This window comes from Nelusetta ayraudi, unplaced genomic scaffold, assembly GCF_046127955.1.
Source record: "Nelusetta ayraudi isolate G7.1 ecotype Tasmania unplaced genomic scaffold, CSIRO-AGI_Nayr_v1 ptg000017l, whole genome shotgun sequence".
NCBI classification, from domain to species: domain Eukaryota; kingdom Metazoa; phylum Chordata; class Actinopteri; order Tetraodontiformes; family Monacanthidae; genus Nelusetta; species Nelusetta ayraudi.
Genome location: NW_027466067.1, coordinates 5042051 through 5054342, shown reverse-complemented (window position 1 = coordinate 5054342; position 12292 = coordinate 5042051). Strand labels below are relative to the sequence as shown.

General features: G+C 42.2%; 2 protein-coding genes across 2 annotated transcripts in view; both read right to left on the bottom strand.

Moving 5' to 3' along the window:
- The window catches only part of phc2b (polyhomeotic homolog 2b (Drosophila)), a 335956-nt gene that overhangs the window by 82438 nt on the left and 241226 nt on the right, over positions 1 to 12292 (bottom strand). The window lies entirely within an intron of this gene.
- The window catches only part of LOC142887339 (metabotropic glutamate receptor 4-like), a 147523-nt gene that overhangs the window by 57912 nt on the left and 77319 nt on the right, over positions 1 to 12292 (bottom strand). The window contains exon 3 of the mRNA XM_076024908.1: positions 5037 to 5253. Coding sequence (XP_075881023.1) covers positions 5037 to 5253 — 217 coding nt within the window. The remainder of the gene's footprint in view (positions 1 to 5036; positions 5254 to 12292) is intronic.

The window sequence follows — 12292 nt, the reverse complement described above, 5'->3', positions numbered from 1 at the left end:
CTCTGACTACAGAGAAAGTTGATGAGGAGACATAAATGATCTGCATCATGTACATTCATGCAGCCTGAGGCTAATCTATCCATTTGATGCTTTTCTTAAAGGTGGAATGTGTAAAACATACACATATTTATTTTAGAGACATTTGGATGGTATTTATAAATATATGAATTTATTTACATATACGAAATAAGGTACATAAGATGAAGTGAATGATTATCTGCCGTATACAAACCAAGCGTCAGTACTTTTCTCTAATAACCCTGAATATGGATTCATGCAGGGATTTTGATGTAACCATGGGGTCACAGCCTAATGACATGAGATCAAGCCTGATGCTAACCTTGATCATCAATGCCCAACACCCTTCTTTGATTTTAAATCAGACAAGGGGGATAGAGACAACAAAAATGTGTCTGTCTTCTCAAAACGGTGGTGTCTTCTATTGAAGTTCTTCAACCATCTAACAGTCTCAACAAATTTTCCAAAAGCCTGTCTGTCAGACATATTCAGATCATTGACTAAATACTGTATAAAACTGCTCCCCCATTGGTTTGCAAATACCCACTGAGAAGTGTTTAGAGATTTGTTTCATATTCAGCAACCTTGCGACCAGCACTACTAAATTATAGCCATGCCCACAATGTTATGCCCAATTTTACTTTAAATTAGATTTAATTGTTAGTCTAGCAAAAAAAAAAAACGACAACAACAAAATGATAGAAATAGTGCTCCTTTCCATATTGACAGCCAGTCATTTTTATCTTTTTGCAACCACTTTAATCAGTCCCCTGCTAGCTAAACAGCTCAACAATAGAATGGAGGTTTATGGCTTTGCCCCCACTGGTGCACCAACATTTGGTCGCCATCCCCAAACTTTTCAGACATGTATAAAAAGGCATGGCTAATAATTTAGAGCACTGCCAGAAGGGTGTCGGGTCCTCATATCCAAATTCATCTACCAGGGAATAGCATAAACTAGCTATTAGTCGTCCCGACTCAGAGGCTCGTAATCCTTGTCATCGAGTACACTACGGCACTTCCCTTTATTAATCCTCCTGTTGATGTCAGGCAGACAGGCTGTTGGTTGGTGAGGGAATCTTGTTGTGTTCCTATTGACATTGTGCTTCATTAACTTGATTAATGACATCTATTGGGGCATGCTCCACAGTAATCAACGTCTCCTCGGCGAACTGTCCTCAGCCGGGGTTGGAAATGCCTGGGCTGCCAACAGAGCAGTGGCTGCTCTGTGTCCAGCTCGTTACCCGAAGGCTGCGCTCGTAAAGAATTTTGTATTCACAAAGTGCAAAGTGGTAAACAAGCCACTGTGAAGTGGACCCCGGGCAGCCATTGTGAGCTTTCCATTTTAGAAACTCTGTGTGTGAAAGAGAGATTTTTATATAAAGCGGGACTTCAGAGGTTGGGCGAAGGGGGAATGTTATTGGATTAACCAAGAAATGGCAACTCTGTGTCGAACTGTTGGCGCTTTGAGCAGACAGTCAAAGGAATCACACAATATTGTGTAATGAAGGTTTGTAGAGACACAACCACGAGCTCAAGAAGAAGTCTGTTTCCAACCTGAGGAGTAGAAGAAGGATTGAGCCAATGAACTGCCTGTTTTTGGTATGTTTTTGCACTTCATTATTTCTAAACAAATGTTGAATAATAATTAATAATTGGCCTGTCACCTACTCTGAAAGTATTGATGGGGGCAGGAGGTGGGATTCGGCCCCTTGGGAACAAAAAGACTAAGATTATTATATTTTTAAAGGATATTTTGGTTTTGTTTTATTAATAAACCAGATGTTTGTTTTTTTGTTTGTTTGTTTCTGTGATTGACAACCATTTTGTGGTGCACTGTTGTGTTGTGCTTAGGCGTCCGGTCACAAATAGAAGTCCTGCACATTTTCACCAGAGCTCTGATGGACCAGAAACACAACACACACCCTGCTAGCGGAAACCCACATATTGCTTTGAATAGAAAAGTATCAGTTGTGCCGTCGCACCACAGCGAAAAAGCAACACGCAGTCATCTGGTGGAAATCAGGGGTTAGTATTTTGAGACCCACTGGCAGGTAAATAGCCTTTCATTTGTCCTGGATGAACGGGAAGAGCAAACTGCTCAATGAGTTTCCAGGTTTCAAAGGCAAACCTCTCATTTCGCTGCAAAAGCCTCCCACCAAACTAAGTGATTTATTTCAACGCCCCCCGTGTTTCTGCTTCCTCCACCTCCATCAGGAAGCATCGCAACGTGGCTCAGAAAAAGGCGGCATTGCATAACGAGGTTGAGGTGAGGGTTGGGATAAGGAGAGAACAACTGATGCCTCCAAGGAGGGGACACAAGAGCAAAAACTGCAAAACCAACTGGAAATTCTTCTTTACCTTTCATCAGCCACCTCTCACCCACATGCGCTAACTTATTTTACCGATGTCCTTGACGGTGTGTCCAACCAGGTGGCTGCTGGGCTGCCAGGGTTATTGCTGTGGGAGCTGACTCGCTTAATCTGTTTTTTGTTTTTTTTTTCATAACGCCTATTTTCCAAGCACCTTAAGCCCAAAACAATGCTGCCAGGCATAGCGAGCACAAGCTGTGAATTTATAGTTTGCTTGCAAAATAATATGTAAACAGAGAAGTGTCAGTGGAATTGCCGGCTTAATACTGTGTGAGTAGACCGGAGAGAGTTTTTTTTAGCGAAATGAAATGTTCATCACCTGGAAATTACTTTAACTTGCGTGTATGTTAAATAGAGATAAATGTGCCTGCTCAAAGCTGCTACAGGATGCAAATAAGACAAGTCTAAATATCTGTGATTTAGTTTAATTTTGCTCCAGAAGGAAATAAGTGGGTGCAGTGCTGCTCAGCAAAAATGCACATTGACCAAACTTTCTAGAGGAGCTAAAGCACGAATCAGACTCACCAGATTACTGGTATTAGTAGAGTAGTAGTGAGATCAACGGGTGGAAGAGGACCTGAATCTATTAAGAACAAAGATGATGAGAAGAAAACTTTTCACTCATTCTCCAGGTGCGTTTATGAGAGTTGCAAAGGTAGTGACACTGCATGAAAGCAATTGGTAATTCGTTTCACTTCAGTGTATCAAACACTAGGGGAGCGATCATTGACTCTTGACATGGGGATGACATTTACACCGAATCCACCTTTGCACGAGGACAATAGAGGGCATGTCTAAGTGGGATAAGAATAACCTGTTTTGCATTTATAAAGTTTGTTCCAAAATTCTAGGAGTTCAACAAAGGGATTTGTGTCCCCTCTGGGAGAATCCGATGGTGAGAAAGTGCATCTTCAGGCATCCTCGCCATGTTCTGCGCTGCAGGTTCAGGGCGATGCCTTCAGGCGACTTTTGTTATGCACATCCGAGGGGAAATAACTGTTGCTCAGAGTCTCGTGGCCCTTCTGCTCACAGCTTTTAAAACTCAGACGGCAGTCATTTAATTCAAGATTTATTTTTTAAAGTGGAAGAATGTATCTATGATTTATTTATGCTTGAAGAGAAGAATGCTCCAACTTTGAGTTGCATGCCATAAGGGCAAAAAATGAGCAGTGTTTTCTCGAGTGATGATTCAGGCCTCATAAACATGTTGGACTGATATGACACACAGTGGGCGATTAGTGCAGTTTTAGTGCACAAACTTCTGATGAGTTCATTTGGAAAGAAAATGTATATCCAAACTTCAACAACGGTTAATTCAACTAATTCACTAATTAACTCACTAATTCTGCAACCCGGTCTCTTCTCTCTGGCTGCCTGCGCTGACCTTGTTTCAGGAGTTTGACTGTTTCAGTCGCACAACTTCTGAGCAGTCTGTCCTCTTGAGGATGTTATATGGAGCATTGCTCCACGTCACTCACTCAAATATTGCAAATGCACTGTCAATTTGTGGATTTACTGTAAAGGAAGTTCTGACAAGTTTGAACGTTTAGGTCAAATGTGAAAGAGACAAAAAAGTGGCAATAATTTGGAGCTGATGCTTAATTTCTGAGTCTAAATCATTGTGTGATTTACGGTGGGCTGCATTATGCAAGGCACGGCAAGAAACTGTTTTCTTCCTCCACATGTATGACCTAGTAATTAGAGGCAGGGTTCAGATGATCGGATGGAAACTGTCTAACTAGATTCCCGAAAAAAGGTTCAGACAAATGTATGGTGCCTATATCAACGCTAATTGCAATTCAAGCATGCTAAGAAGGAATTTTCGTTGTGCATCCTTGTGCCTGACCTCTACCCAGCCAATAAAATTGCCAAGTGGCGAACATGTGTTGTTTCATCCAGGGACTGTATTAACAACAAATGTGACTGTAGGGTACATTTCAAATCGTCTTTACCACACCAACCGCCAACACAAAATGTCTGTTGACAAATTTGTTGGAAGGGTGTAAAGAGAACCATTTCACTGACTAACCCTAACCCATATGTCAAGCTAACCTTGTTTGTTCTCACTTTTATGGTCAGTACAACCCCTCTGTCGACAAACAAAAACATGCAAATGAATTCACAATGTCAAATTTTGCCAACATTTTACAATATCTGCCAAAAAACAGCTTGGTTTTACATTACAAGATTAACACGTGATCTGGCAACAGCTACAGTAAAGTATCAGTAATGGCATTCACTGAAAATTTAGTATTTTTTGCTGCAGACTGTAAACATAAGGCTAACTTCTGTTTTCTGTAGTTATGTAGATTTCTGGTGAAATTCTTTCTGCAAGATTGCTCCAAAGTATGCTGGGATTTATTTTTTTTTTTTTTTAAGGACTAAAAAATAGTAGAATATCAGACATATCAAAAGATAATCAAGTTAAAAAATGCATTCATTTCAATTGTTTGTATAAATGTCTGTTCATGTCACAATTTTTAAGCTAAATGAAAACATATTGATTTGTTTTTAACCAACAAATAAATGTTTGAAGAGTGCTTGTACCATGCAGCCACTGTCTGCCTCTGGCAAGATGAGTTAAAATTTGTGTTGACAGCAGGGGGACTTTCCAGGCTGTGGAAAAACAGGGCTGAGTGTACTCACCATCCTCCCTTGACTTCTGAATGAACGCATCCACACCACTTTCTCCGTAGTTCCCCTCTGAGGCCACCGTGGACACGTAGTTCCATCGCATGGCCTTCACGATGTCCACCATGGCCTGGGCCTGGTAGGTGTCTGGCGGCACCACGCGGGAGAAGAAGTCGTAGCGAGTGTTGTCGCTGAGCTCTGGGGCAGTGGAGGCATAGCTCACTTGTGGTATCTACGAACAAAAAAAATGAAAATGTGAAATAGGTACAATGTTATGCTCATTTTCAAATCATAAGTTTTCATTCTGGACTCCAGTGGAAGAGCTTCACCTTACACATTATCGAAAAAGAAAACTCCATTAATCAGAGGAGGCTGAACACAGGTGAAAACAATCAAGGGCAGGACTAATGAGACACAGGTGACAAAATTAGAGGGGCAACAAAAAAAGGCGGGAAAAACAAATACAGGAAGTAAGGCATGGAAAAACCCAAGGAGACGAGACTATCAAAATAAAACAGGAAATACATAACCTTCAGAACATGAAAGCATGTTTTTTATAGGTGTCAAATAACAGCAAAATAAACAAGTAACAGGTGGAAGGGAGCTGGTCCTGATTCAGTATATGAACCAAATATGGTGTATTCTTACGATAAGCATTGAACAGTAGAATCCTACTATTTATACAAGGTTGACTGAATTTTGATTTGGCATTTAGCTAACACTGTTGCCGGGCACAACGGCACGATGAGCAGAAAATCCTGAACAATTAAAATCCCCAACGAGCCAAAAAAAAAAGGGTCGGGGGGGGCCTTTAAAGCTGAAGCCTGAAGTCACTCCTATAGCGTTGGATCATATAGAAGCTGTCTGCAGTGGTGTAACTGGCACTGTCGCTTTGCGTTTCAAAACAAATTAATGAAATGAACATGGAATGAGATCACAGCCAGAAGCCACTGTAAGCAAAAACTAATCACTTTATTAGTATAATATTTCATGTAAAGTGATGAGTTTATATTAACGCAGTTGTATGTATCATAATATTCAGAAGGTTTTTCAAATCTCATTAGTTCCTTCCGTCCGGTGTCTTTGCACTTAAATGTCACATTTTATTATGTTATGTCTTGCTCAGTTTTAACTTCCTGCTTATACTGACTGACCGAATAAAAACATTTGATCCAAAGCCTACATATGGTATCTGAAGTATTTTTTCTGATTGGAAATAGACATGGATATAGGCCAGGAAATGTAACCATACCAATCACACAAATGAAATGAAGAAAACATGATACATGTTACATATCTTTACTGCCATTCTTGAAAATGATGAGAGGGATACGGCAAATGTCTCTGGGATGTTGTGAATACAGCTGAGAGCTTCTAGCAATTATTTTGTTAATGCAGATATTAGAACAAATGAGTGGATATTTTAATGTAGAGTTCAGACGGTCTCTAATACCCTACCATTATGTCCTGACTTGAAAACACAACAACAGAATCTCCCAAAGTGCTTTAAATGTTTTGTATGCCCCTGGTGCAGCTTCCCTCATTCAGATGCACCAAGTGTTAACATTTCAGAGTAGCAATCTAAAATTCCCTGAGTCGCAACAACCTTAACTCGCTGACCCGCCCAGTGGTCCCTTGCACCTCCTTCCGGTCGTCCATTTGGATTAACAAGATCTTTTGCCTTCAAGTGACGACACAGTTAAGGGTTGTGTGGCAACAGCAGCCTTGCAGGAAAAACTAGCACCTGGACACCTCAAGCTTTATGTCTTCATTAACTGCAATTACCACAATTTGAATAAAGAAGAACAACCTGCAGGCAAAAACTTGATGCTCTCGAGATTCTGTCAAAGTTCTGTTTAATAACAATATGAATGAATGCATGATAAAATGCAGAAAAAAATGATATTTTCTATTAGTATGTTTTCTAACATTACTTAAAAAAAGAACTTATTTTAACCTGTACTGATACAATTGATGAATGCATCTGTTATAAAGCCCATAGAAAGCGCTTGGAAAGGAGATTCACATGTAATTGAGCAATCTATTTGTCAGATTCAGGTGGACCAATTGGATTCATTGTTGTCCATTAGTCAGTTATCCCTGTCTAAACGCCATGTAATGTGACATATAGAACTCTTGGCCAAGCCAGTCTGACGCAGAGCGAAACATGTCAGCTGAGAAGACAATCTCAATGGAAAAATCTTTTTGCATCAGCCATTGTTCCTAATTGGAGTGGCTTCCTCTACCTCAATGGTTCTCAAACTTTCTGTCACACCCTACCTTGGAGGAAGAAAATTTTTCATGCCCTCCCCCCAAAAAATGTGGGGCTAGAAGCCCCAAATTTGACGTGGCTGTGTCTTGAGGGATCCCGATGAACTTGCAAGTGGTCTCATGTCTCTAGGACAAAGTTGACTTTTGACCCCATAGACTTGCATGGCATTAGGGTTAGCGATAAGGCTGGAACTAGGGTTAGGGTTAGGGTTAGGGTTACTGCTGGAATTAGGGTTAGGGTTTCGGGGTTCCTCATGGGCTTAGAAGCCCCAAATTTGACGTGGCTGTGTCTTGAGGGATCCCGATGAACCTGCAAGTGGTCCCATGTCTCTAGGACAAAGTTGACTTTTGACCCCTTAGACTTGCATGGCATTAGGGCAGTGGTTCTCAAACTTTTTCTGTCACGACCCATCTTGGAGAAAGAAAAAAATTCATTCCCCCTGAGCACCGTTTTTTTTAGCTACAACCTACTGAACACTTTTTGTTAATTGTTCAGCCGTGGAAAAAGTTCTGACGAGAAAACATTAGTTCCCCCGGGTGCCCCGTCTCCCTCCCACCCGGAGTTTCGCGCCCCCCTCAGACGTGACTATGCGCCCCCCACTTTGAGAAACACTGCTCTACCTGGTCTTCTTCTCTTTTTTCTTCTTTTTTTGCACTTGCTCCCCCCCCATACCTTCTTTTTATTTATCTACCAAGGAAGCTAATCGATTTGGAATTCTCTACAAATGTACAACCGGCTGAAGATGCTGCGGTTGGGGCAAGAAAGAACAACACGATTCCATAGTTGAAACTTGAGTGATCCATTCATTCATTGCGGCTGCTCTACAGGAGGACGAGCGTTCCCCGACGGAGGTGGTGTGTATGACAGACCTGCGAGTTTGGTGAGCGCATCAATACGAGCAACTGTCTCAGCAGCCTAGCACGTCTTATTTTGCACACTCTGCGCGGTTCTATCAGCCGAAAGCAACTCTGACTTTTGTCAAACAAAATAACCCATGTCGAGATTCGTTCACACCGTGCCAGGCCACACGGGAGCGTCGGTTAAAGCAGCGTTCACTCATAAATGCAAGGGCTTGCATCACGACAAGCTTCTGCTGCTCCCCCCCCCTCACCCCCCCGCTGAGGTTCTCACTGGTGTGCGTGACCTCACACAAGAAGCACATGAAGCACCACGCGTTTACTTGACAACGTTCACGAGTTCAGAGTTTTTGATGGCACTTAAGTGTTTTCTCAGCTGTTTGGCTGTTTTTTGGGGGATTTGCAGCGTGTCATTTTTTTTGTAACGGTGTGTTGCGGGAAATTTAATTTTTCATCCCCGTGGCACATGATGATTCACCAAACAGACAGCAGGGGTGTTTCTTGGTAATGATGCACACTGTGCCCTTCTGACGAGAATTTGTCATTGTGTTGTTGTTGTTTAATTTTTTTTTTTTTTGTGCGCGTGTGTGTGTGTCTGCGTCTAAATGAAATGATGAGAAGATGCACTCAGTGAAACATGAACCTAATGAAAAACAGCCTGCTTTTGCCTCTCCATGCTGCTTTGCCACACACGGCATTTCATTATCACAGACGGCAGACCTGTAGGCTGTTGCTAAACCCACACATACACACAGGCACAGCGAACAGATGTGTGCACGCATTCGTGCGTGTGCGCGCGCACACACGCACAGACGGTCAGTCTAGAGAGAGATGGAGAGATAACCTGTGATATTCATTCTCCAACCTGAAGGCAAGAGATCAACACCACTGTGGCCAGGCTGACTTTCCCCCGACAAAAATACACAAACCCAACTCAAACTAGATTTTTGTCTTGATTTCGTCTCTCAGCCAGGCATTGTCCGCAGGAGCGTGCGAGCTCAGAGATAAAAAAAAAAGAAGAAAAAAAGTGGGGGAAGGTTGGTGAGTTAGAGGGAGTGTGAAAATCAATCTCTGGCACTGTGCGGGGATTAATTTGTGTAAGAGACTAACGTGGTTTGTGCTATATGTGCTGCATCTGTTGGAAAATGTGAAGCAAAACTTTTATGTTTCGCTGAAAAGAGAAATGGCTTTTTCAATTTTCTGATTTAAGAGGAAAAAAGAGCAGGGGAACAGTCCAGATTAATTATAATTTGGGACTTGAAGTGACAGAAAATTCCACCCACTGGATATTGTAATTTCCTTCTTTGACAAAATGTCACGCGACGTCCCAATTTTTGAAATTTGTCTTCATAGTAGATGTGCCAAAACAGCAGTAAAAGTGTGTTTTTTTTCTAATAGTATAAGCTCATGGCAGAAGAAGAAAAAGAACTTTGTAGATCACATCTCTGTGTCCACCTTAGAATGAGCATGGAATCTGGTGCCATCACACAGCTCGTTCATGTCCCTTTCCAACCACGTCCCATTTGTAAGGATCTTGCATTTGTAGAATGCCGCAAACTGCACAAGTGTGAACTGTGTGAGGTCCCGAGGAAGATGTGCCTGGCTCCCCGCCAATTGAGAAACAATTTGGGCTGTTCTCTTGGTATCGACTGTATTGTTTTGGGTTGTTCTGTTCTCGATGACTCAACGCTGTCTGTCAGTCCAAACTGATTCCATAAGTCTTCATTGATATTGAGGCCTGGCCTGTTGGCAAGCCACTGCAATCTCTAATTGGGGCTTTTCATTGCGTCAAGCGCTTTCATTGTGTCGTAGTACCAGGTACTATTTTGAAATGAGGTTCCAACCGAGCTAAGTCAAGCTGAAAATGTGACGTCAGCAGAGTGCAGGTCACGGACTGGACAGGGAGCGACGACGCAGGATGATTCATGAGAGCAACTCCTTCACAAAAATCAAACCAGCCAGTTTTAAAGCGTGGTAGACTTCAGCGAAGTGGAAAATTCCGAGCAAATGTTTCTGTGCTCGGTGGGGCTCCAAACGTATGTCGACTCAGGGCCAACATAAAAAATGTGGCCTGAGAAGTTGAAAAAAAAGTGATTACCGTTATATGAATTTGGTATTGACTTGAAATTTTATTTCAGCATATTACAGAGGAAGAACATTTTACCAGATTTTCCTCATGGTTACCCACCTTCTCCCCAGATATGCAGGTCATCCAATGGACAGAATATCCTTACAACTTGGTTATCAAAGGAAATGTAGAAAATTTCCAGCAAAAAGAGTCAATGCCGGTTATAAACCAACAGCAGAAGAATCATTTACCGAGCCCAAAAACCCCAAACTCTTTTGAAAGGATCCACATGCAAAACAGGCACGTAGCGTGCACTCCACTCATCATGTCCATATTTAGAGCGTAGCGTGTTTCTCGTTGAAACCCCATCAGACGCAGAATCTTGTAGATCAGGGGACCTGAGAGTAAACAGAGCGTGTTTCCCGTCTCTGTTTGGTACCTGGGGTTTGTTTGTGGTATTTTCAGAGTCATCCCCCGCTGCCTCACCCGCACTTGTCCGTGCCACGACAGCACAGTTTGAGATGTATTTATAAGGACAGGTTAGAGACCAGAGTCGCTGAGGTACTTCTCCTCACTGCAAGGCCCAAGGATGATTGGCTGAGTCTGCCTCAGCACCGGAGAGAAGCACAAAAAGCCAAACAAAACAAAACACAAATACAAAAAAAAAATAATAATAATAATAATTGTATATTGTGTATTTATGGGTAGAACAAAGCCCTAAATAGGCTCCAGGGAGGGATTGTGTTGAAAAGACAGAAAACTGTTTTACTTAAAGGGTTCTGTGACTTTCTCGGCATTTCCACAACAAGGAGTTTTTCTTTCTTCTCAGGGTCGTAGTGTAGGTAGCATTTATACAAGAATCCTTGTTGTTGGACTAAATACATGAAACGGCTTTATCCTGCAGAGTTAATCCCATGCACTGTGGCTCTGAAATTGAAGTTGTTAATCAACCTGTACTAACAAATTTATTGTAATTGGCTCTAGTGATAATAACTTATGGATCATAATTGGGGTTTTCCCCTCTGTTCGGTTGTTCCCGAACCTAATCTAGCTATAAATGTCTGACTCGCTGCATGCTGTATCAGCAAGAACAAAGTGAGACAGATGAGTGAATAGGGTCCGTGACCTGCAAAACATCCACACCGATCAGCACCGCAGCAAAGCACGATGGGGGAGGCTTTAGGACAACTTTTGTTCAGTTCCAAACTGAACATTCAGTGACTTCTAACAATGCGCAAACCTATGGAGGGGAAGTGATGCGTGAGGTCTCACTCTGCTCACCCTATGTCGGAACTGAACACACACGCTCCCCTTGATGGGAGGTCTGCTAGGAAATCACCCCTCAAGAAAGAGTGATTAGGAGCGACTGCACAACTGCAGTCAGTCTCTCTTCGCTGCGACGCCTGATTTGTCCCCCGCTGGCGTGCGGCGGGGCTGAGAGGATTCTAACGGCTGCGTCTGTTAGCAGGTACAGTTCCAAACCGCCAAAAAAGCTGATTGTCTTTCCTCCCACTGCGTCTGTTCCTGTGAAGATGGGAAGTTGAGTGTTGTTAGAAAAGACGGGCTTCCCCCCCCCCCCTCCTGCCCATATTGGACGATTACCTTGCTTGTTAGCATCTGAACCTTTGGTTGCCAAGTTAGTGAATGCACCGGAACACGGATGCTAATTATAATACGGCACCTGAAGGAATTCATACATTTATGTGAAAAGAAAAAAAGCCAACTGGCTTCTGGCTCGTATTCTCGTACTTAAAATGCATGTAATATAACAAAATAAATCATAAATATTTTTCAAATATTTTAAAATTAACCTGTGAACTTGAACTGAACCGAATTGAGCCGACTGGACACAAATGTGCAATCTGCTTCAACAATATCAATGCATAATCAATAGCCTGTCCTTCAGACTATGCGATTAGCTATGTTACATTTTTTTTCCCCCCACATGCAAAATCATTCTGGAAAGCACAACAGCTGATGCTGTTTACATCTGTGATTCAGACAGCTATCAAATGCTGTCTTTATTTTCTCGTACCGTCAGGAATAACCATCTCCAAGGCTTTAATTTATGCAC